At 44.5% G+C, this 24,115-nt stretch overlaps 2 protein-coding genes across 3 annotated transcripts in view; one reads left to right on the top strand and one right to left on the bottom strand.

The window, feature by feature from the left end:
* Window positions 1-2,955: 2,955 nt before the first annotated feature.
* Window positions 2,956-22,900, bottom strand: SNAPC5 (small nuclear RNA activating complex polypeptide 5). Its single transcript, XM_068106677.2, has 6 exons — window positions 22,892-22,900; window positions 13,688-13,707; window positions 12,371-12,477; window positions 9,922-10,008; window positions 5,630-5,823; window positions 2,956-3,359 (listed from the first exon to the last, which is right to left on the bottom strand). The coding sequence occupies exons 3-6, from the start codon at window positions 12,473-12,475 to the stop codon at window positions 3,308-3,310; spliced, it is 438 nt and encodes a 145-aa protein (XP_067962778.1). The 5' UTR covers window positions 12,476-12,477; window positions 13,688-13,707; window positions 22,892-22,900; the 3' UTR covers window positions 2,956-3,307.
* Window positions 22,901-23,046: 146 nt separating this feature from the next.
* DYM (dymeclin) overlaps window positions 23,047-24,115 on the top strand; it is an 82,908-nt gene continuing 81,839 nt past the window's right edge. For both annotated transcript variants that reach the window (XM_068106679.2, XM_068106678.2), the window contains exon 1: window positions 23,047-23,216. The gene's annotated coding sequence lies outside the window, so the exon portion shown is untranslated. The remainder of the gene's footprint in view (window positions 23,217-24,115) is intronic.

Genomic DNA, 24,115 nt, shown 5'->3' with positions numbered 1-24,115 from the left:
ATATGTGTGTGGGTGTGTGTGTGTGTGTGTGTGTGTGTGTGTGTGTGTGTGTGTATATGTGTGTGGGTGTTTATGTGTGTATGTGTATTTGTGTGTATGTGATCCCGGTGTGTACCCCGGTTTAGAATAGGTACACCGTATCCCTGCGCATCGTAAGAGCGTGACCAAGGGTTGGCGTCAGGAAGGGCATCCCGCCATAAAAAACATTGCCTCAAACAGGGAACCATGATTGTCATGGGGCCCGCAAGGCTAACCCCCGCTCTAGCGGGGAAAAATTGCCTCAAAACGATCATTCATGTGTATTTGTGTGTGTGTGTGTGTGTGTGTGTATTCCCTGAATTCGACGTGCTGTCTGTCCAATCTCGTGACAACACGTCGATTCCCTGACTGTGGCCATTGCTTGGCAGTGACCACATGTACACCTGCAACAAAACATGACACTCATCAACACATTATGTTATGTCCATAAGCGGCGATACTTAAAATACTTGTCATTCATGAAAGTATGTACATTTATATTTAGTTAAGAACTCACCAGTCACTGTTTCCCATTCTGGATGCTTCTTCCTCGACATTTGTGTTTCGCGGTCCGCCATTAGACTGATTAGCGTCGCGCTCCGGCTCGAACATTTCGGGTTTAATCCCAGCAAAATACACATTAAATTCCTCAATCTCTTCTGTGACAAATCCATCGCAAGAACTTCCCTCATCCTCCGAAAATTCCAGCACAAACTCGCTCTCACTCCCACTCAAATCCTCAAATTCCACAAGTATTTCTGCACTCGCTGATGCCATAGTTGTTGACCTCGATAAGCCTATTGTCTTTTCGTGACGTCACAGATGCGCCCCACCCACTTTTGAAATTCATTCGGGAAATTTCCAGGAAAAAGTGTTTTTCTCATAGTTAAAATAATATTTCAAAGATTTCATTTCAGTAAAACATAACTTCAGGATATATTATATAATAAGGCCTAATATATATTATCACTTTACTTGCACTTTAAGGGTGTTTTGGGTCTTCAGGGTGTTTGGGGTCTTTTTGGTCTTCAGTGTCTTCAGGGGCTTTTGGGTCTTCTGGGTGTTTTGGGTCTTCGGGGCGTTTGGGGTCTTCAGGGTATTTTGGGTCTTCAGGGGTCTTGGTGGTCTGAAGGGTCTTGGGGGAATTAAAGGGTCATCAAAGGTCTGAGGGGTCTCAGCAGTCTTAACGCAATTAAGAGGGTGGAAATTTTATTTGAAGAAGAAGAAGACGTTTTCGTCACATATAAACATAACGACATACATAACCATATTCGTTTGCTCTATCTATCTATAATTCCACTAATCTCTGTATGTGTGTGTGTGTGTGTGTGTGTGTATGTGTGTATGTCTGTGTGTGTGTTTGTTTGTCTGTGACCGCTGTTTCTCGACAACCACGGGTCCGATATACTTGCAACTTGCCAGGTATATTGCTGGGGACCCGAGGATGTGCCTTTTCAAGGTTTGAAATTAATCGGACAAGTAGTTACCGAGCTATGTCCAAAAAACGATTCAACCAATCAGAGAGCAGCGAGCTATCACGTGTGCCGAACGTGGCGAACAGACTCTGCCTCGGACGGCACATTTGAGAGCGTATTCATTTATTTCACGTTGGCAAACTATGTTGGCGTTAAACTATGTTTTAAAACTAATTAAAACTAATTTGCGATTCTTTCGCTTTCCTGCGCGTTTGTGCACGCTATGGCGATTTCTTTACCAAACTCCGCAAGCCGTTCGCTTTGGACCAAACCATTTCATGTAAATAGAGGGGGGGGATTGTCACCGTACTCGCAAGCCGTTCGCTTTGGACCAAACCATTTCATGTAAATAGAGGGGGTGGTTCTGTGGTCGTTACTGGCTTTGCGAATGGACCAAACCATTTCATGTAAATAGAGGGGGGGGGGGATATAATTTTAGATATATATATAGTACGGGCATGCCCTAGTTATAATAAAGATGTTAAATAATTTTAACAGAAATCTGGTCTTGTACAGCAATGAGAGGAGAGAGTCGGGGTGGATATTGGAGAAAGAACGATCTTTCTTGGGCAAGCCACATTTCAAAGTTGACCTCTAAAGCTAGTCCACTCGGCATCCTCTGCCATGGAAAGTCCTTCCTTGGCACACCTGAAAACCTATCCACCCAACTTCAAGACTTTCATCCATAAATTGATTGAGTGCTGTTCTCCCCTCTGGGCTGGCACCCCTGCCTCACGCCTTACTCAGCTTGACACCGTAGGAACCAAGGCCTTCAAGATTATTAGAATCTCGCATGATAAAGCCAAGTCGATGGGCCTATCACTTTGCCATCGCAGATGGGCCGGTTGTCTCTGTCTTCAACCGCCTCCTTTCTGGTCTTTCACCCTCAGCTCTTTCCGTGCTCTGTCTCCCTCTTCCCCCTGAGGTTTCTGTTAAATGCAAGACTGCAGGTTGTCCACCAGCACCTCCCCCCTCCCCTTCCAGTGAAACTCCCAAATTCCATACTCACTGCTCACCTCCACTCATTCCTTTTCTCTTTATTTTTCACCATCTGTGGGAACAACTTCCACATTCTCTTCAATGTCATTCTTCCCTCCAAGTTTCCAAGACAGCTGTTCACCACCATCTCAAATCATCTGCCATCCACAATCGTGATCATTTATACCGTGTATTGGAAGAACCCCGCAGAGCAGGGGTTGGCCTTTTTCGGGCACCGTGGTCCCCTTTTTGAAGCAATGTTTTACGGCCGGATGCCCTTCCTGCCGCCAACCCTGTTAGTCACCTCTTGTGACACACAGGGAATTACCAGTGAACTGGTACTCAATTTGCCGACCTTGAAAGGATGACAGGCTGAGTCAACCCCCCTGGCGTTAATTCAGCGATGACCGGTATTCAAACCCAGGATCCTAGGATCCCAAGCCGGCACCCTAACCGCTAAGACAACACCTAAGCTAAGACAACATCAAAAAAATAAATCATTTATTTCAGTGAAAGGTATATTTGTGCAAAACAATTTACATTTCATGTTTGGGCCCGTTTTACAATCCCAGCACCCCTCATGTGAGAACAGTTGTTTGTCTCACACATTAACATCATGTCTGACCGCAGCATAATGACAAGGCCATAATAATGTGCAGAAATGTAAATATACCACCCCCAAAATGAGCCTTTTGGAGCCAAGAACACATTATTCTTGAAAATATCGCTGCTATCTTTTTTATTTCTCTTGGAGACATTTCTTGCGTTCGAGGCCAGGTCCGAAGAAACCCGAAAGGTGTGTCCGAACTGCTTTCTGTCCAGTTTTTCAAATTTGCTCACGAGCTGCTGAAGCTTTCGTCTTCAGTTTCACAGATTTCATTTCTAAACCTAAGGAAAACAAAAGGTTTAATTTGGGACTCAGGTATTAGTCATGAAAAGCACCTTGTATGAGACAAAGTGAATACATAAAGTGACTTTTACTCTCACCACCAGTGCATGTGTGTAATACAATAATTTTATTATGTGCAATGTTGCAGGTTGCAGGGTCAGATGCGAGACATTTGTTAACCACTTCGTCCCCACTTGTCATGCAATTATTCCCTGATCCACTACAAGAGGGTACAATTACAAAGCAGTGAAGACTTTTTTTTTCTTTTTTTTGTATACAGAGTCGAGGCTCGTGAAAGAGCTAACATTTATCAAAAAAGCAAATCAAACAAACAAGCAAGCAAAATATATAAAAAGGGGAGCGGTCGACAAGATGGGGAGAGAAGGGGAGGAAGCACACAAGCACAACATTTGAGAGCAGGGACATCGGGAGATGTGTGGGAGGGAGAGGGCCTGGGGGGAGGCAGGATAGGTATAAAACGCAAGGACACCAAGGACTTCCAGGAAAGAAGTCAAAAGTCACCTCAAAAAAGTGGATTTGGGGTGAAATTAGCGGGGGTAGAAAAGATCAAGGTTTTGGATTGGGGAAGATAAGAGATGGTGGTGAACAGCCGTTTTAAAGACCTGGAGGGAGGAGTGGGATTGAAGAGAGTGAGGGAGTTTGTTCCAGAGGCGGGATAAAAGAGGAATGAAGGAGTGAAGGTGAGCAGAGGGTCTTGATTTTGGCAGTTTAACCATAAGAGGGTTGCAGGCAGATCTTGTGCGACCTGTAGGAATATTTGGGGGACAGAGCCCAGAGAGAGCTGGGGGAGGAAGGCCGGAGAGGAGTCGGTAGAAGACGGAAAGACCACCAACCTGCCTGCGGTGAGTAAGTGAAAGGCCCTCGGAGATCGCGTCATCGCGGGAGATTCCAATGATTCTGAACGCTTTGGTTTCAACAGCGTGAAGACGAGCTAGGTGTGAGGCAGGAGCACCAGCCCAGAGGGGAGAGCAGTACTCCATTGAGCTGCAGATGAAAGCCATGTATGTGGTGAGGAGCTCAGGTGTGCCAAGAAAGGACTTCGCACGATGGAGGATGCCCAGTCGGCGACTGGCTTTGGAGGCCAGCTTGGAAATGTGGTTTTCCCAGGAAAGATCATGGCAGATAGTGAGACCCAAAAGCTTGAGTGACAGAACTTCTTGGAGAGGATTATTCAGAAAGTAGATGGGAGGGTTGTCCAGTCGGTCTTTTCGGAGAGACATCGTAAGAGTGTGAGATTTGTCAGGATTGAAAGACATGTTCCACTTGTTTGCCCAGTCTGTGATTTTGTCCAGGTCTGCAGAGAGTGAGGAGGCTGCAGACTGCCGATCTGAGAGATGAGGAATGGAGCGGCAGAGAGTGGAGTCATCAGCAAAGAGATAGAGAGGATTTTCAAGAGAGTCAGAGAGATCATTGATGAAGACCAGAAAAAGCACAGGGCCCAGAACACTGCCTTGGGGAACTTCAGCCTGAACAGGAAGGGGAGATGAGAGAAACCCATTCAGGGCCACACGTTGACTACGACTATAGAGGAAGTCCGCCAGCCATGCGTGGAGATTTCCATGGATACCAAAGGAGGAGAGTTTGGTGAGCAGAGCGGGGTGCCAGACTGTATCGAAGGCACGTGATATGTCGAGGGAGACAGCTCTAATTTCCTGTTTGGCATTGAGGACCTCCATCCATTGTTGAGACAGCAGAAGCAGCATGTCCAGAGTAGAGTGACCTGGTCTGAAACCAAAGTGCTTATCTTATCAGGTTATCTTAACTTATCAATCTTAGCTTAACAATCTTAGCTTATCAAAACTTATCAGGTTTGTGGTCAGTGAAGGTGTCAAACCGTGTGTCATTCTTCCGATTATAAGCCAAGAAGTGCATTTTGGCCCCGCCCCTGGGTCAAATAAGGTTAAATACCGAAAAATGCAATTACGGGCACATTTTTAATGAAACTGTTTATGCAATAAACATTGGGGGACCCATGAAAGAGGCAACGATTTTTTCTATTTGACCCCCGGGTTCATTCCCCAGGGGGCGGGGACTTGAGGTCATAGGGGGTCAAAACCATTTTTATTTTCTAATTCAGTTCGTGACGAACAATCAACTTGTTTTTATATCCAACCAAGGCAATATAATGTCCACCTTTCAGGAAACTCCGAATTCACCCAAATTCTGCTTGTATAGGCAATGCCACCACACCACCCCCTCCCCTGCCCACCCCTACCACGTGGAACAAATAAATAATAAATAAACTTACTTTGCAATAGCATCTGTAAATTGTTCATCCTCTTCATCTTCATCCTCCTCTTCCTCCTCCTCCACCTCCACATTGTCAACAGCAGCAGCGCTTCTTGTGAGTGCAAAAGGTGTGGAATCGAGTTGCAGTTTTGTTTGGTTGATGGCACTGTCGTTATCCACATTCTCTTTGTCCAGTTCTTGGTTCTTCACCAACTAGTACAAACAAAAACCCAGCAATGATCTCCCATGGAATGAATCAATGCACAACCAAACCAAGGGCCATGTAATTATTATGTACACACATGGGTTGTGTTGGGGAGGGGGGAAGAGGTGGGTAAAGTGAATGAATGAGTTTAAACTATCAAAAGGATAACCTGTAAGGAGAAACCCCCCAAAATATATATATATATATATTTAAAATAAAAAGTGTGTTTGAATTGAAATAACGAGAAACACCCCTCCATTTAGTAGGGGTCAGTGAAGCATTTTACTCTGCCAGGTGTACAGTGCAAAATTGCAAGTCACCTCCACAGCTGACTTATAATACCGTCTCCCACCACCATCGGGTGGTGCTACACGATACACATTGAAAAGGAAAATTTGCTTCCCCCCTCCCATCCTCATGAACCCGGGGAGGAGGTGAATAATTAATACTATCTGACCCTGGATAACCCGAGCACGTATGCTAAGGTTGGTGAAGATTGGTCAAGCCATTTTCGATATAGATAGAAACACCCGCTCCATCCTGGAATGGCCTGGAAGGGGTGGGAGGTAGGGGGAGGGGCGGAGAGGGGGAATGGTGGGGGAGGTTGGAAAAATATATGTCATGCATGACTTGTATGCATCTCCCCTCTCTCCAGCAGGGGTCAGTACACCATTTGCACCGTACCACATGTACTGCTGAAAATTGTAAGTGTCTCCCCACTTGTGAAGGAGAGGAGGGGCTGGGGGGGGGGGGGGAGGCAATAATTTCCCAATTTTGATTTTTGTTTCAACAAGTGTATTCTTTTTCTGTACAAGATCGAGGCTCAAAGAGGAGCACAACTGGGGTGGAAAGGGTAGCGCATGGAGAGTGCAGCAATAAGCAGAGAAAATGAATGAGGAAACAACCTGGGGAACGAATGGGGGCCGGCAGGAAAAACAGGGGAATATATGGGGAAGTAATGCGGAGAGAAACGAGCAAGAGAATGAACAAATGGAGAAAGAGGAGGTGAGGAAACAAGGCAACAAGATGAATGAGGCCTACAAGAGCATGCACAGACAAGGACACAAACCTGACGCAAGGGTTTATGTAAATGTACTCAATGTGATGTGTGAATACATTGTATTAACTAATTAACAAAAACTTTTAAACCAGAAAATCCCAGAACAGGGATCCTTAGCTTTTGAAGACCTTCTCTGAGGAGATAGTATTGAGTCATATTGTGAAGGAACCTAGAACTGCACCCTCAATTTAACCGGATTGATTGATTGACTGGTAGACTGCCACAGGAAATAGCTAGGCAGTTTCGGTAGTGGATGGGGACATGCCGGATAAAAGCACCAAAATTTTATCAGGCAATCTTCAGGGTCCCAGCTATGATTCTTTAACCGGCGCCAAGCGATACGACCACTCTTATTTGAATTTTTTATTTTTTTTGCGAAAATTTCTTTTGAAAATTTTGGGAAAAATTTTTTTTTTTGGTTTTTGGAAAAGAAATGTTTTTATTGCAGAAATGAGAATCTTTTCCGAACATTTTGGTGTAATTGTTTTTAAAATCGAACATCGAGAAGTATTTTAAAACAATATTTGAAAATTAGGTGTCTCAGGTGCATTTCCTCAATTTGGAAAATTTCTTGGAAAATTCTTGGAAATTTTTTTTGTTTTGGTTTTTGGAAAAGAAATGTTTTTATTGCAGAAATGAGAATCTTTTCCGAACATTTTGGTGTAATTGTTTTTAAAATCGAACATCTAGAAGTATTTTAAAACAATATTTGAAAATTAGGTGTCTCGGGTGCATTTTCCTCAGCATCTAAGCTTCAATTCTAGAACCGGCGCCAAACGATCCGAACAGCAAGATGCATGCACAATAGACATTTATTTTATTTTATTTAATTACATGCATATTATATTAAATCTGCTATATGTTGAAATTATATCTGCTATATGTTGCTATATGTTGCATGGCAAAAGAAGAGGTGGTCAAGGGAGATTGTATAGCCTGGTCCACCTACCATGCCTCGTTTCAAAACAGTCCTGCTCAAGAAGTAGAAGCTGCCATCACTCAACTTCTGCCTCTCTTCAATGAGAAGGCAGCCACACCTGCAATGATCAAGCATGGAATGGATGTCATCCGTGAATCTACACAGTTCCTGAACCCTGGACAGATTCCAATAATAGCAATGGATGCTCCGCTGTATGCGCTTGCCAAGTTCATTCAGTGGCACTGGCCTACCACACACGGTGAAGACCAGTATGTTGTCATGTTCGGCGGACTCCACCTGGAGATGGCGGTGTGGAAGACACTTGGAGACTACCTAGACGGATCTGGATGGGCGACAGCAATAAACCAGGCAGGCATAGCCTCTGCTGGCACAGCTGAATCCTTCCTGAAGGCATCACACCTGACGAGAACCAGGCATGCCCACCAAGTCAGCGCTCTGGCACTCTCCAAGCTGCAAAATGATGCCTACCTGAAGGGAGCTGCTGGTGCAGCAACTGAAGATAGGACAGAAGAGGACTGGAAACAAAGCATGATCACGAAGAGTCCAACCTTTCAGTACTGGGACACCATCCTGAGGATTGAGCTCCTGGGACCTGCACCTTCGTTCACGCTCACAGAGAAAGAGACTTTCCCTTGTATGTCGAGTCTCTGAAAGCCCTGGCACCATGGTTCTTCGCACTTGACCACCATAATTATGCCAGATGGGTCCCGATCCACATCCGCGACATGGAGAGCCTCCCTCCAACAATCGAAGAGGAGTTTATTGTCAGAGGCAACTGGGTTGTTCAGAAGACAGCCAGAAGGTTCTCCAGCATTCCGATCGACCAAGCCCATGAACAAAATAATGAGCTTGTGAAGGGCCCTGGAGGAGCAGTCGGCCTGACTGAAAACCCACCAGCCTTCAAGAAGTGGATGATCGCCAGACCTGAGCAGGCACGCATTCTCACTGAGTTTGAGCGGGAGTACACTGCCATCTCAGAAGATGAACGCCAGCACCACGAAGAAGGTCTGTCTGCGCAGAAGACATTTCACGAGCAAACACTGGGCCTTATTCAAGTTATCAACGAGATGAGCAACCCGTTCCTAGATTAAGGAAGCGAGCTGATTGCACTCGACACGCGGCATGTGATTGAAGAATCTGTGGCCAACACTGTGCATACCATAGAAGAAGTGGGAAAGACTCAGTACGACAGCTACAACAAGGCTATCATCACTGAATGAAGGCAGTCCATCCATGAGCCTGTGAAGAGGAACTCATTGCCTCTCTTCAGGTCACCATCCAAGGGGAAGAGGAAGCAGTCAGAGGATGTTTCCCTGTTGAAAGATGATGTGTCCCTCTTCTCTCATCTGTACATAGTTGCTCAGAACAGGGATACAGATGTGGGAACCTTCTTCCAGAGTGAAAATCATCCGCACCCCCCTTCTCTATCTGAAAGAGGAAAACTGCGCCGAGGAAAGAAGTCAGACCTCATTGGTATCCTTGTGCAAGAACCACAAAACTCTGCAAGAACCATTTCCAAATTGAGGAAATGCACCCGAGACACCTAATTTTCAAATATTGTTTTAAAATACTTCTAGATGTTCGATTTTAAAAACAATTACACCAAAATGTTCGGAAAAGATTCTCATTTCTGTAATAAAAACATTTATTTTCCAAAAACCCCCCAAAAAAGTTTTTCCCAAAATTTTCAAAAACAATTCACAAATAATAAATAATAAATAATTTCAAATAAGAGTGGTCGTATCGCTTGGCGCCGGTTATAGAATCATAGCTGGGACCCTGAAGATTGCCTGATAAAATTTTGGTGCTTTTATCCGGCATGTCCCCATCCCTTTGAAATTCGGTGCGAAGCTGCCCCACTAAAACTCCCTCAAACTATTAGTGTTTTAGATTATTTTGGATAAAATAGCAAAAAAAATTATATTCAAATAAATATTTTTTAAACAATTTCAATTTATTTTTGCAATAGTCTCACTGGAGATAATCGTACAAAGTAAATACCAAAGCACGCCTTCTACCGGAGGGGGAAGGGAATGTCAAAAAATAATCCGCCATATTTGTGTATGTAATATATAGAGATAGGCCAAGGACAAATCGAAAACGCACCACATGCCCAGGATTAGAGGATTCCTGCTGTGGGTTCTTTCTTGCCTCCTCTTCCCGGATATAGGAATTAATCGCCAACTCTTCTACCTGCCGACAGGTGAGACAACGGGTGTTGTTTGCTTTGCATTGACTAAAAAGAAGGTGCATTTTCGGTTTCTAATCCACCCTGCTAGTCTTGATTCTTCTCGTTTTTCCGAGCGATTCCCGATTCCGTCAGGACAAATATTAATCAGCTGATCATTTGGAGATAAAGCTTCCATTGTTTGCACAAATATTGTGAATAGGTAAATTATATGAATACTGCACAACTGTACGTACAAAACAATCATCATCACATACACCATCTAAAAGCAAGGGCTGCCAGGATGGTCTAGCACACTCACCAACAACGAGAGGTGGACGACATGGACACCAAATGGTTTGTGATTCCCTTTCCAGTCAAAATCAGGGCAGGAACATGGAATTTGGTCAGGGTACGAGCACACAATGGCATATCCTTTTCGAAAGGCAAGATAAAAAATTTTTCATGATCCACAAGTAAATGGGAGAGGAAAAGACAGCCGGCTTAATAAACCTTTAAACAGGAGAGCATGTGATGCAACTCGTTCCGTATCGTTATGGTCGTTGCATCTTCAACGATGTGACACTTGGCGGGTATTGGACGAAAAGATCTGCACATCCGCCGGGTTAACTTAGCGCGAATCGTCGTCTGTGAATACAACAACCAAGGTGGGATAACAGCTGCGTAACGAGCGAACCTTGTGTTCCATGTTGAGGCCAGATCTGCCTGTCTATCGGGTTAATAATACAATTTTCTAAGCGCTATGGAGCCCACTCCCAGTCACCACACAAGTTCTCATCAAAACGGGGATTCATTACAGGGAGCTGAGCATCGCGATGGCCGGTGAGCGAGTGTGGATGCGATGTGATTTCTGCCCAGTGCTCTGAATGTCAAAGTGAAGAGATTCACAGAAGCGCGGGTAAACGGCGGGAGTAACTAAACGCACCATCCTCATACCGCGCCTTAAGATGCAATATTAATGTGGACTCCTGGTGCTCCTCATTTTACCTGCACTGTTTTCCATCGGTGCTAGGTTTGAGATTGCCGGGAGCATTCGTACTGTATATATACTGTATATGTGTATATGGGACTGGCATAAGCTTATGGGACTGGCATAAGCTTGGGACTAATGCAAAGGCCGTTGATGGGAAATCGCTCCTGCTCTGATTGCCGCCCGGGTCGACCGTCCGTCTACAGGCCGACCGGACGGGGGCTTTGCAATGAGTGAAGGGAAAAGGTGGCCTTCGGAACCCGTTGATTGCGCCGTAGCACAGTGCCCGCGGAGTGTGCCCTTTGCCTGGCCTAAACGTAGTAGCGCTAGGCCAGTGGGAACGTCGTTCCCGCGCGTATAGGTGTCCTGCGCGCGGGCGGCGGTATCATACCGGGGCGGCGTAACGCGTAATACGTAACGCAGCCCTGGCTAAAGTTCATCCTGAAGCGCCCACGTGAAGCGGACAAATTTAAAAGGGGGAGGAAGAAGAACACAGCCATGCAGTGGCAATAACAGACAATAACAAATAATAAGTTATACCACTGCGCCTGGGAACTATGACGACGTTATTCGTTACCTCAGGGAACATGGGATAGACAAAGGAAATGATGAAACAAAGAGAAACCTGTTCCACACAGGCAATGCTCATGCACATGGTGTGGATCATTATTCAGGTGTGCAGCAGAGTGGTGTGAGGCTTGCATGCCAGACCAACCACATTCCCAGTGTACCAGCTTCCCGAAGAACCACCGACGACGTGTGCCATGAACCTGAACCACCATGAACTCTCCAACCACGAAACACCACCAACCAAGCAGGGCACCGGAAGAAGTAGGACAGAACCACCATGAACCAAAACCCGCGTGATGTGCGTGTTTTTATTGTCCGCAGAGCACGCTCATTGACTGATGCAGCCCGATAGATGATGATTTATGGTGCATGTTCATTGGCTAGCAAGTGAGGAAAGTTTCATAGCTAATCCCACAAATGTACTCGTGAGCTGCGCCGATTGGCTGTTAGCGAAAGGAGAAATTCCATACAAGGACCGATGAGTGATGGGGAAGGCTCAATAATGTAGGGAAAGTGGGGCATAGATGCAGAGGCAATGCGGAGAGGAGGGGGGGGGGGGGGGAGCACTGTGAAATAACTATTCTAATACGGTATATCCCATATTTTATCCCCGAGACCAGATCCGTAACAGTACAAAGGACCAGGACAATGTTTTGTAGTAAAACCTGACCGATCCCAGACTGGACAATTTGGATTCAAATACATTCGCATCAGACTATCTTGGCAGTCCCACCAACTTCCAAGGGATTAAAAAAAAATGTGAAGAAAGAATGGGCTAGTTTACCGTGAATGATGAACAGTGTTCCGCTATTACGTGGTTATGCTACCTTGAGCCTATTGAGCTGTTCCTGGAGGATTTTTCTCAATTGGAGCAAGGTTCCTGCTTCCTTACGGAGCTCCATCAGCTGGTTCTCTCCATTTGTGTACTGCATGTCTAACGGGTGGGGTTAGGAGGTCAAACAGGGAATAATAAGACACACGCAGACACACCTGTTTAACAAGGCCAGGTGGTAAACTGCGATTTCTCCGTTTGTTACCCTCGCCAGAAAGTTATGGACAGATTCGGATGAAACTTGGCGGAGAGGTTGGGTGGGTGACACGGCAAATCCGGATCTGGATCTTCACCATTGAGAGGGACCTTTACACCCTTTAGACACCTTAGACCCATCGACGCATTAGACTCCCCTAGATGCACACCATACATACTAAAGAATCTTGCAATATGCAGACAATACCCTTTTTAGCAAGTAATGCACAATCTCCACCCACCCGGATGGTGGGTACTCTGGTAGGATGGTGGGTACCATATTGTCACGCAAATAACCCGTCCTATTGCATGCCCCACACCTGGGGAAAAAAGTGCTCTTGGAAAATTACAGGACACAGGTACATATAACCCGCACATGGGGATAACCCGCACATGAGTATAACCCGCACACGAGTATAACCCGCACACGAGTATAACCCGCACACGAGTATAACCCGCACACGAGTATAACCCGCACACGAGTATAACCCGCACACGAGTATAACCCGCACACGAGTATAACCCGCACACGAGTATAACCCGCACACGAGTATAACCCGCACATGGGGATAACCCGCACACGAGTATAACCCGCACACGAGTATAACCCGCACACGAGTATAACCCGCAAGCCAGCTTTCCTGTCCACATCACCGGGAGATACGCAATCTCCATATTTCCAGCAGCGACACGGTTTTGTTGTCATGGGCCATCGAGTGGCTCTTTTCAAATACAACTGCAGTAAATAACCAACTGACATTGACCCTTATATTAGGTGCAGGCGTCAACAACTTTACAAATCATTTGGAAGATTTTTTTTTGTAAGATAAGCAAACGATGCAAAAATGGAATTGGAATAAAAGAATATAAAATATGTCCAACATTTGCAGAACAGTAGGCCAATCAACAACAAGCGATGAGTGTCTCATGATGCAAGTTCAAAAAACATACAACAGTAAGACCCATAAACTTGCAAAGCTCGTGAAACTCGTAATATCATGAAAATGAAAAGAATAAGTTTACCTTTGCTAAATGAATCGAAGCAATAATCCGATTTCTGAGATTCTAAGACAATGAAACAACCAACGAGAAGTAGATATGAACAGGCAAAGCTCACAAGAGGAAACTATAAAGCATCTGAAAATGCAAAGCCCGTCCACATCAGTTTGTATTCAGGCGTCTTCTTCATCTTCTGTATGCTCAAAATAACGAAAACAGTTCAACAAAAACCACAAAATGAAAGTTGATGATTTTATGCAGCCTTGACATTTGACCTTTTGATCTAAAAAAAAAACAATCGACTCTTACCTTTTGATTGGTGAACCAATGCAGTGACCCGATATGCAAATTCTTTAAATTTCAGGTAAATCGGGTGAAATTGGTGATTTTACGCAACCATGACCTTTGACCTTTTGATATAAAAAATAACACAACAATCAGCTTCTCGCTTTTGATTGGTGAACCAATTCAGTGACCCAATATGGAACTTCTTAAAGTTTCAGGTCAATCAGATGATCAAATTGACAATCTTATGTGATGCTGACATTTGACTTTTTTTAACTTTTGACCAAATTATTAATTTGTATTCTCCATATCGTCATAATAAAGTTTTGTTGAAAATTTGATGACAAAACTCAAATGGTAAATTGAAATTTCAGGTAAATTGGATGAAAATTGATGATTTAATGTGACACTGACCTTTGACCTTTTGACTTTTGGATAAAATTATTAATTGTCTTTCTCCGCATTATCACAATGAGGCATTGGTGAAAATTTTATGAAAATAGTTCAAATGGTAAAACAAGTACAGATACATTCAAAGTACACCGCCCCCATGCCAAATAATTAAATATCCTACAGTGCGGCATTTCCGGGGCGCCCGGCAATACCGCAGTTCAGCTCATAGAGACTGCATTGGGAGGGAGAGCTGTACAATAATTGATTGATTAATTGAATAATTAAATTCAATAAAAGATTATCACAAATATTTTCTTAATCAATTGGCTAATAGCATAACTAAACCACTCGTGCTTCATCCAAAGATGTATCTGTTAAAAATGTAATTAAATAAGTCATTAATAAAAAATTAAATAATTAATTGATTAATCAATAAATAATTAATCGATTAAATGATTAATCAATAAATCAAAAATATCCTTGATAGCCACATCCCTTGGTCACTGTCATGTCCAAATATTAGCTTCCTAGCTCAAAAGGTGCCTGAGATATTGGCCAAATGAGAAAGAAAGAAATAAATGATTAATAATGAAAAAAAAATAATAATAATCATAAAAAAATAAAATTATTAATCAATTCGGTCACAGAACACATAAACCACCACCATTTCATCAGAATGTGTAACTTAAAAAAAAAAAATTAGTCATTAATCGAATAATTAAATAATTAATCGTTTCATTGATTAATTGATTAATTAATAAATCAAAAATAGCCTTTGCAGCCAAATCACCTGGTCATTGGCATGTCCAAATATCAGCTTCCTAACTCAAAAGGTGCCTGAAATAATGGCGAGAAGAGAAAGGAAATTTAATTAATTAAATAATTACTTAATTATAAAAAAAACCATAACCACCTTTAGAGGCCATTTTTCCCCGCAAAGCAGGGGTTGGCCTTTTTCGGGAACCGTGGTTGTTGTTTTTTGGTCCCCTTTTTGAAGCAATGTTTTACGGCCGGATGCCCTTCCTGATGCCAACCCTTTTTGCCGCCTTTAACGACAAACAGGGAATTACCAGTAAACTGCTACTCAATTAGCTGACCTCGGAAGGATGACAGGCTGAGTCAACCCCTCTGGCGTTAATTCAGCAATCGACCGGGATTCGAACCCAGGATCCTAGGATCCTAAGCTGGCACCCTAGCCGCGAGCCCAACACCAGGGCTTACTTAATTAATTAATCGCTAATAATAATTAATCGCAACACTTAATTAATCGCTAATAATTAAATAACTCCTCAATTAATTGATTAATCAAAAAACAAAAATACAGTTTTTGACAAAGGACTTGCTCACTATTGTGCTGAAATTTCAGCTTCCTAGCTCAAAGGATGGCTGAGATATTGCCCAGATGAGAAAGAAAATAAATAAATGATTAATAATGAAAATAAATAAATAATGATCATTAAAAAATTAAATTATTAATGAATTCGGTCATAGAACACATAAACCACCACCATTTCATCAGAATCTGGAACTGAAAAAAAATAATTTTTTAGTCATTAATCGAATAATATTATTTTTATTTTTTTTTGTTTTGTTTTGTATACAAGATCGAGGCTCGTGAAAGAGCGAACATTAATCACACAGAAAGACAAACAGACACACAAAACAAATAACATCGGGAGCGGTAGACAAGATGGGGAGAGAGGGGAAGGACACAAACACAACATTTGAGAGCAGGGACCGAGAGACATGGAGACATCGAGAGAACTGTGGGAGGGAGAGGGCTTTGGGGGGGAGGCATGGGAAGGGGGGGGGGGGGGTGGGAGAGGTATAAAACATATGGACACTGCCAAGACTTCCAGGAAAGAAGTTGGAATTTCAAACAAGGTGGATCTGGGGTGAATTAGTGGGGGTAGAAAAGATCAAGGTTTTGGATGGGGGAAGATAAGAGATGGTGGTGAACAGCTGTTTTGAAGACCTGGAGGGAGGAGTGTGATTGAAGTGAGTGTGGGAGTTTGTTCCAGAGGCGGGAGAAAAGAGGAATGAAAGAGTGAAGGTGAGCAGAGAGCCGAGATTTCGGCAGTTTAACCATCAGAGGGTGGCTGGCAGATCTTGTGCGACCTGTAGGAATATTTGGGGGACAGAGCACAGAGAGAGCTGGGGGAGCAAGGCCGGAGAGGAGTCGGTAGAAGACAGAAAGACCACCTACCTGCCTGCGGTGAGTGAGTGAAAGGCCCTCAGAGATAGCTTCATCGCGGGAGATTCCAATGATTCTGAAAGCTTTGGATTCAACAGCGTGAAGCCGAGCCAGGTGTGAGGCAGGAGCACCAGCCCATAGGGGAGAACAGTATTCCATTGAGCTGCGGATGAAAGCCTTGTATGTGGTGAGGAGCTCAGGTGTGCCTAGGAAGGACTTCGCACGACGGAGGATGCCCAGTCGGCGACTGGCTTTGGAGGCCAGCTTGGAAATGTGGTTTTCCCAAGAAAGATCATGGCAGATGGTGAGACCCAAAAGCTTGAGCGACAGAACTTCTTGGAGAGGATTGTTGAGAAAGTAGATGGGAGGGTTATCCAGTCGATCTTTTCGGAGAGACATAGTAAGAGTGTGAGATTTGTCAGGATTGAAAGACATGTTCCACATGTTTGACCAGTCTGTGATTTTGTCCAGGTCTTCAGAGAGTGAGGAGGCTGCTGACTGCCGATCTGAGGGAAGAGGAATGGAGCGGCAGAGAGTGGAGTCATCAGCAAAGAGATACAGAGGATTTTCCAGAGAGTCGGAGAGATCATTGATAAAGACCAGAAAAAGCACAGGGCCCAGCACACTGCCTTGGGGAACTCCAGCCTGAACGGGAAGGGGAGATGAGAGAAATCCATTCAGGGCCACACGTTGACTACGACCAGAGAGGAAGTCCGCAAGCCATGCATGGAGATTTCCATGGATACCATAGGAGGAGAGTTTGGTGAGCAGAGCTGGGTGCCAGACCGTATCGAAGGCACGTGATATGTCAAGGGAGACAGCTCTGATTTCCTGTTTGGCATTGAGGACCTCCATCCATTGTTGAGACAGCAGAAGCAGCATGTCCAGAGTAGAGTGACCTGGTCTGAAACCAAATTGATGATCAGAGATCAAGCCATTGGAGAAGAGGAAAGATTTCACATCCGAAGCAATGATGGATTCCATGACTTTGCTGATAATTGGGAGCAGGCTGATTGGTCTGTAGTTGCAAGGATCTGTTTTTGCACCTTTTTTGTGTAAAGCGGTAATGTTTGCTGATTTCCAGGATGCTGGCAGATGACCTTGAGCAAAGGATAGGGTGAAAAGAACAGAGAGAGGGTGAGATAGAGCGGCAGAGCAGGATTTTAGGACCCGTGGGCTGATGCCATCTGGTCCAGTTGCAGAATCAGAGTCGAGGTTTGACAAAAACTCCTCCACCTTGTCAGGAGAGAAGGTCACAGAGTCCAGGAGCAGTTTGGTTCGACTGGGAAAGGTGGGAACAGAGAGAGATGGGTTTGGGACTAAGGATTTTGAGGCAAACACAGAGTTGAGGCATTCGGCTTTGTCACGTGCGATGTCAACTGTGTGGCCATTTGAGGTAAGGGAGGGGATGGAGGGGGAACAAACACCAGAAACGGATTTGACCAGACGCCACCAGGATTTGGAGGAAGGAGACAGGTTTGAGAGTTCATTCTTGAGTGAGGAGAGATAGTGCTTCCTGGCACTCCTGAGGGTAGACACACACTTGTTCCGAGCTTGGTGGAAGGAACTGAGATTTCCTTCAGTTGGATTAGCCTTCCAAGAGGCAAAGGCAAGTTGTTTCAGGGCAACTGCCTCACCACAATATTCAGTGTACCATGGACGGGAGGAAGGGTAAGACAACTGAAGGCGAGATGGGATAAATCTGTGCATGAGAGAGATCAGTTTGCTTTGGAAGAATTCCCAGGAAGAATTGATGTCAGAGGCAGTGGAGATGGGAGACCAATCCAGACGATTGATGGCTGCTTGAAGACCGTCCCAGTCGGCCTGAGTGAAATGCCAGACTCGTCGACGCTGAGGAGGCTCTCTGAGAATGGCCAGAGAGATGTCCACTTTGACAAGCACATGATCAGAAGAACCGATTGGAGCAGAAGAACAGCAGCAGACATTAGCAGGGAAGTTAGTCATAACCAAGTCTAGAAGAGAAGATACTCCATTGGCTGAGATCCGGGTCGGGAAATTGACAGATTGTGTCAATCCCAGTGAGTCACAGAAGTCCTTTGCTGAGGTGCCATGACTGGTGAGAGAGGAACCCACACCCAACCAGGTGGCATGATGACAATTGAAGTCACCACATATGAGGAAGAGAGAGTTGGGATGAGTGGTTAGAAGTTGGTCCATGTTGTCAGACAGTGAAATGTAGATGGAGTCATCACTGTTTGGGGGACGGTACAGAACACATATGAACAAAAGGTGGGAGCGGAGAGGAAGCCGTAGCCAGAGGTACTCCTGGGGGTGAGGAGGAGAGAGGGCAGTGCAAGGAGAGTGAGGAAGAGAGTTTTTGATAAAGATAGCCACCCCACCACCAGGCCGAGGCTCAGGTCTATCATACCGGAGGAGGGAGTAACCAGGAAGATATATTAAGGAATCAGAGACATCTTGAAGGAGGAAAGTCTCTGTTAAGCAGATCAAGTCTGGATTGTCAGAAGCAACCTGTATGGAGAGATCAGTCAGGTTTGAGCGAAGGCCCCGGATGTTTGAGGTCCATACCGTTAATGAAGAGAGAGGGGGAGCATCGGGTACAGGACAGGGGAGGGGAGGAGTAGGGTAAGATGAAGGATGAGAGGGGGAGGTAGGGAGAGCAGTTGTTAGTGTGTCAGCGATTGCAGAAGAGTTCCAAGAAAGGGAAGGATGAGGAGGATGAAAGGTTTGAAGGTGAAGGGATGAGGCACAGAGAGGGGTTGTTTGAGGGGGGGCAGAGGAAAGAAGAAGGTTGGGGGGGGGTGGAGGTATGAGATAGAAGGGAGACGAAGTGGGGAGGAGGCAGCTTTGAGGAGGAGGGGGGAGGAGGGAGAATTGGAGAGGAATGGTATGGGGGGAGATTTGAATGGGAGGGGTTGGGGGGGAGTTTTGAAGGGGAGGAGTGAGGGGGGAGTTTAGGAGGGGAAGGGCAAGGGGGGAGTTCAGGAGTGGAAGGGCAAGGGGGGAGTTCAGGAGTGGAGGGGTAGGGGGGGAGTTTAAGAGTGGCGGGGCAAGGGGGGAGTTTAGGAGTGTAGGTGCAAGGGGAGGGATTTGGATGGGAGGGGCAAGAGGGGAGTTTAGAAAGTGGATGATTAATGAAAGACGAACATTGAAAACAAATTGGGTTTGTTGTGATTTTCAAGTTAGCAATCCGGTTCAGAATGATGGAGGAGGGATGGAATGAATGTGAATTTAGACCATGTAGTGAGGGAGACGTATAAGATATTGAATTTCTTTTTTTTGAGGTGGAATGAGTTGGAGAGGAAATTGAGAAAAGCCTTTTAAATAGGAAGAAAAACAGCGTGTTGTAAAATACCACTGAGTAAAACACTGAAGGGGAAAGGTTATACATATTTAAATAATATTTAAACAGAACCGTGAACAATCTTATGTGCACAAAAATACCAACGGGGGGAGAGCCGAGAGGGACCACCATGAGTAATTAAATAACTAATCGATTAATTGATTCAATGATTAATTAATAAATCAAAAACAAGTAAAGATACATTCAAAGTACACCGCCCCCATGCCAAATAATTAAATATCCCACAGCGCGGCATTGCCGGGGCGCCTCCGGCGCCCGGCAATACCGCAATGCACCTCATAGAGGCTGCATTGGGAGGGAGAGGTGTACGCTAATTGATTGATTAATTGTATAATTAAAATCAATAAAAGATTATCAGAAAATATTTTCTTAATCAATTGGCTAATAGCATAACTAAACCACAAGTGCTTCATCCGAAGAAGTATCTTTTAGAAATTTAATGAAATAAGTCAATAACAAAAAATTAAATAATTAATTGATTAACCAATAATATTAATCAATTAATCAATAAATAATGAATCGATTAAATGATTAATCAATAAATCAAAAATATCCTTGATAGCCACATCACTTGGTCATTGTCATGTCCAAATATTAGCTTCCCAGCTCAAAAGGTGCCTGAGATATTGGCCAAATGAGAAAGAAAATAAATAAATGATTAATAATGAAAATAAATAAATAATAATCATTAAAAAATTAAATTATTAATCAATTCGGTCATAGAACACATAAACCACCACCATTTCACCAGAATCTGTAACTTAAAAAAAAAAAAATTGAGTACTAAATCGAATAATTCAATATAATTAATCGATTAATTGATTGATTGATTAATCAATAAATCAAAAATATCCTTGATAGCCACATCACTTGGTCACTCATGTCCAAATATTAGCTTCTGAGCTCAAAAGGTGCCTGAGATATTGGCCAAATGAGAAAGAAGATAAATAAATGATTAATTAATGAAAATAAATAAATAATAATCATAAAAAAATTAAATTATTAATCAATTCGGTCAGAAAACACATAAACCACCACCATTTCATCAGAATCTGTAACTAAAAAAAAAAAAAAAATTGTCATTAATCAAATAATTAATCGATTAATTGATTAATTAATAAATCAAAAATAGCCTTTGCAGCCAAATCACCTGGTCATTGGCATGTCCAAATATCAGCTTCCTAACTCAAAAGGTGCCTGAGTTAATGGTCAGAAGAGAAAGGAAATTGATTAGTTAAATAAGTACTTCATTAATCGCTAATAATTAAATAACTCCTCAATTAATTGATTAATCAAAAAACAAAAAATACTGTTTTTGACAAAGGACTTGCTCACTATTGTGCCGAAATTTCAGCTTCCTAGCTCAAAGGATGGCTGAGATATCGTCCGGACAAACAAACAAGAAAACAAACAAGAAAGCAAGAAAACAAACAAACAACCAGAGTGAAAACTGAGTACTCTCTTTCAGCGTGCGTCACTGCCGAGCCCCCTTCAGTGCCCGGCAATGACGATTTGCAATGCTTGGAGATGGCATAGGAAAGGTGCGGTGTACAACAACCAGAGTGAAAACTGAGTACTCCCTTTCAGCGTGCGTCACTGCCGAGCCCCCTTCGGTGCCCGGCAATGACGATTTGCAATGCCTGGAGATGGCATAGGAAAGGTGCGGTGTACAACAACCAGAGTGAAAACTGAGTACTCCCTTTCAGCGTGCGTCACTGCCGAGCCCCCTTCGGTGCCCAGCAATGACGATTTGCAATGCCTGGAGATGGCATAGGAAAGGTGCGGTGTACAACAACCAGAGTGAAAACTGAGTACTCCCTTTCAGCGTGCGTCACTGCCGAGCCCCCTTCGGTGCCCAGCAATGACGATTTGCAATGCCTGGAGATGGCATTGGAAAGGTGCGGTGTACAAAAACAACCAGAGTGAAACTGAGTACTCCCTTTCAGCGTGCGTCACTGCCGAGCCCCATTAGGTGCCGGCAACGACGTTATGCAGCGCCTGGAGATGGCAGAGGAAAGGAGCGGTGCACAACAAACAACCAGAGTGAAAACTGAGTGAAACTGAGTACTCCCTTTCAGCGTGCGTCACTGCCGAGCCCCCTTCGGTGCCCAGCAATGACGTTTTGCATCGCCTGGAGATGGCATAGGAAAGGAGTGGTGTACAATAGTTACGGCCCAGACACACACACACACACACACACACACACACACACACACACACACACACACACACAGACACACAGACACATAAACACACACACATACACACACACACACACACGTGATTGCAGAACCTCTCCTGCTATGCAGTGGGTGGGCTAATGAAAGCCAGAAACACATCACATGGCAATGCAATGATGTCGAGGATGATTCAGCTTCATCCCACTGAGTTTCGCCGTGTTAAAACCGTGTTACCCGTGTTAAAACCCACGGTGGTATTGTATGACCATGCATTCTGGTCCTTCGGGGTCAGGATGCATGTGTTTTGAATGACCATGTGCTTCAGCCTTGGGGTTGAAGTGCATGTGTATGCCAATGGAACAGTCTTGATAGACGGTGTGCCTTGGCCGTGGGGTCAAGGTGCACGTCCAAGGCTGTTTAAATGTTTGATTTTTTTACCTTTTTTATTATAAAAAAAGGCAGGCCACGGACTGGCCTCAAAAAGTCCACTGAGTTCAGCAATTTTCACCAGGACCTTACATCATGTTATTGATAATGAGGTAATTAGGAAACAAAACGGTGGTGAAAATAATTGATGTCTCCCAGGTCTCCCAGAAAGGAGTTATGAATTTAACTTTTCCCTCGAACTGTAATTAGAGATACCAAGAGGGAACAGCCAGGGGAGTTACGTTATAATTATTCAAAGATGTAATAAAAAATACCTCATTGCACTGAAATACTGTACAATACTAATAGTGAAGGAGGGACTTGTTATACCCTCTCGCACCTGGAGGAGGCGCTACACAATAGTCTTTCCTTGAATACACACGTAAACTGTTTTCGTTCTCATGACTGGTTTGGCCTTTCACGAAAAGTAACGCTGAGTTATATATATTTATCTTAAATGAAAACCGCTCACAATGCGAACACCGGCTGACTGGAACGAACCTCAGCGAAGCAGCGTCAATCCGGCGCGCGACTCGGGCGCGTCACGAGTAAACCTGGCAAACTCCACCCCCAACCCGGGGAAACTCCGCCCCCAACCCGGGAAAACTCCGCCCCCAACCCGGGAAAACTCCGCCCCCAACCCGGAAGTGAAAGTCAGTGCGACGTGGAGCGTGCGGGGAAATGACGCTGCGGATGGAGAGTTTTCATCGGTCTTTCGGAGCATTTTCGAGATGAAGTTATTTGTTGCTACATAAATATCCTTGAATATATTTCCAAATTGTTTCCGATGAAAGCAGCTGGAGTGCAGCGCCGACCTCTTGTAACTGTAAGTGTTCTGGGCCCTCGACGGTTTTGTTTTGGTGATGCCAACGATTTATTTATTTGCTTATTTATTTATTTATCTAAGACGATTTGCCGATGAGAGTAACTTACTCCAGCTCGTTACAAGTAACCAGTGCTCAGCCTGAACGTTTCACCACACCACGTCCGCACAGGGGTAGTGTTGGGTGGTGTATACATTGGGAGTGCATTGGGAGTGCACAGGGGTAGTGTGTACATTGGTAGTGCATCCGCACAGGGGTAGTGTGTACATTAGTAGTGCATCCGCACAGGGGTAGTGTGTACATTGGTAGTGCATCCGCACAGGGGTAGTGTGTACATTGGTAGTGCATCTGCACAGGGGTAGTGTGTACATTGGTAGTGCATCCGCACAGGGGTAGTGTGTACATTGGTAGTGCATCCGCACAGGGGTAGTGTGTACATTGGTAGTGCATCCGCACAGGGGTAGTGTGTACATTGGTAGTGCATCCGCACAGGGGTAGTGTGTACATTGGTAGTGCATCTGCACAGGGGTAATGTGTACATTGGCAGTGCATCCGCACAGGGGTAGTGTGTACATTGGTAGTGCATCCGCACAGGGGTAGTGTGTACATTGGTAGTGCATCCACACAGGAGTAGTGTGTACATTGGTAGTGCATCCGCACAGGGGTAGTGTGTACATTGGTAGTGCATCCGCACAGGGGTAGTGTGTACATTGGTAGTGCATCCGCACAGGGGTAGTGTGTACATTGGTAGTGCATCCGCACAGGGGTAGTGTGTACATTGGTAGTGCATCCGCACAGGGGTAGTGTGTACATTGGTAGTGCATCCGCACAGGGGTAGTGTGTACATTGGTAGTGCATCCGCACAGGGGTAGTGTGTACATTGGTAGTGCATCCGCACAGG

This window comes from Myxine glutinosa, chromosome 2 (genome assembly GCF_964187855.1).
Source record: "Myxine glutinosa chromosome 2, kmMyxGlut1.1, whole genome shotgun sequence".
NCBI lineage: Eukaryota > Metazoa > Chordata > Myxini > Myxiniformes > Myxinidae > Myxine > Myxine glutinosa.
This window is presented reverse-complemented; position numbering and strand designations above follow the sequence as displayed.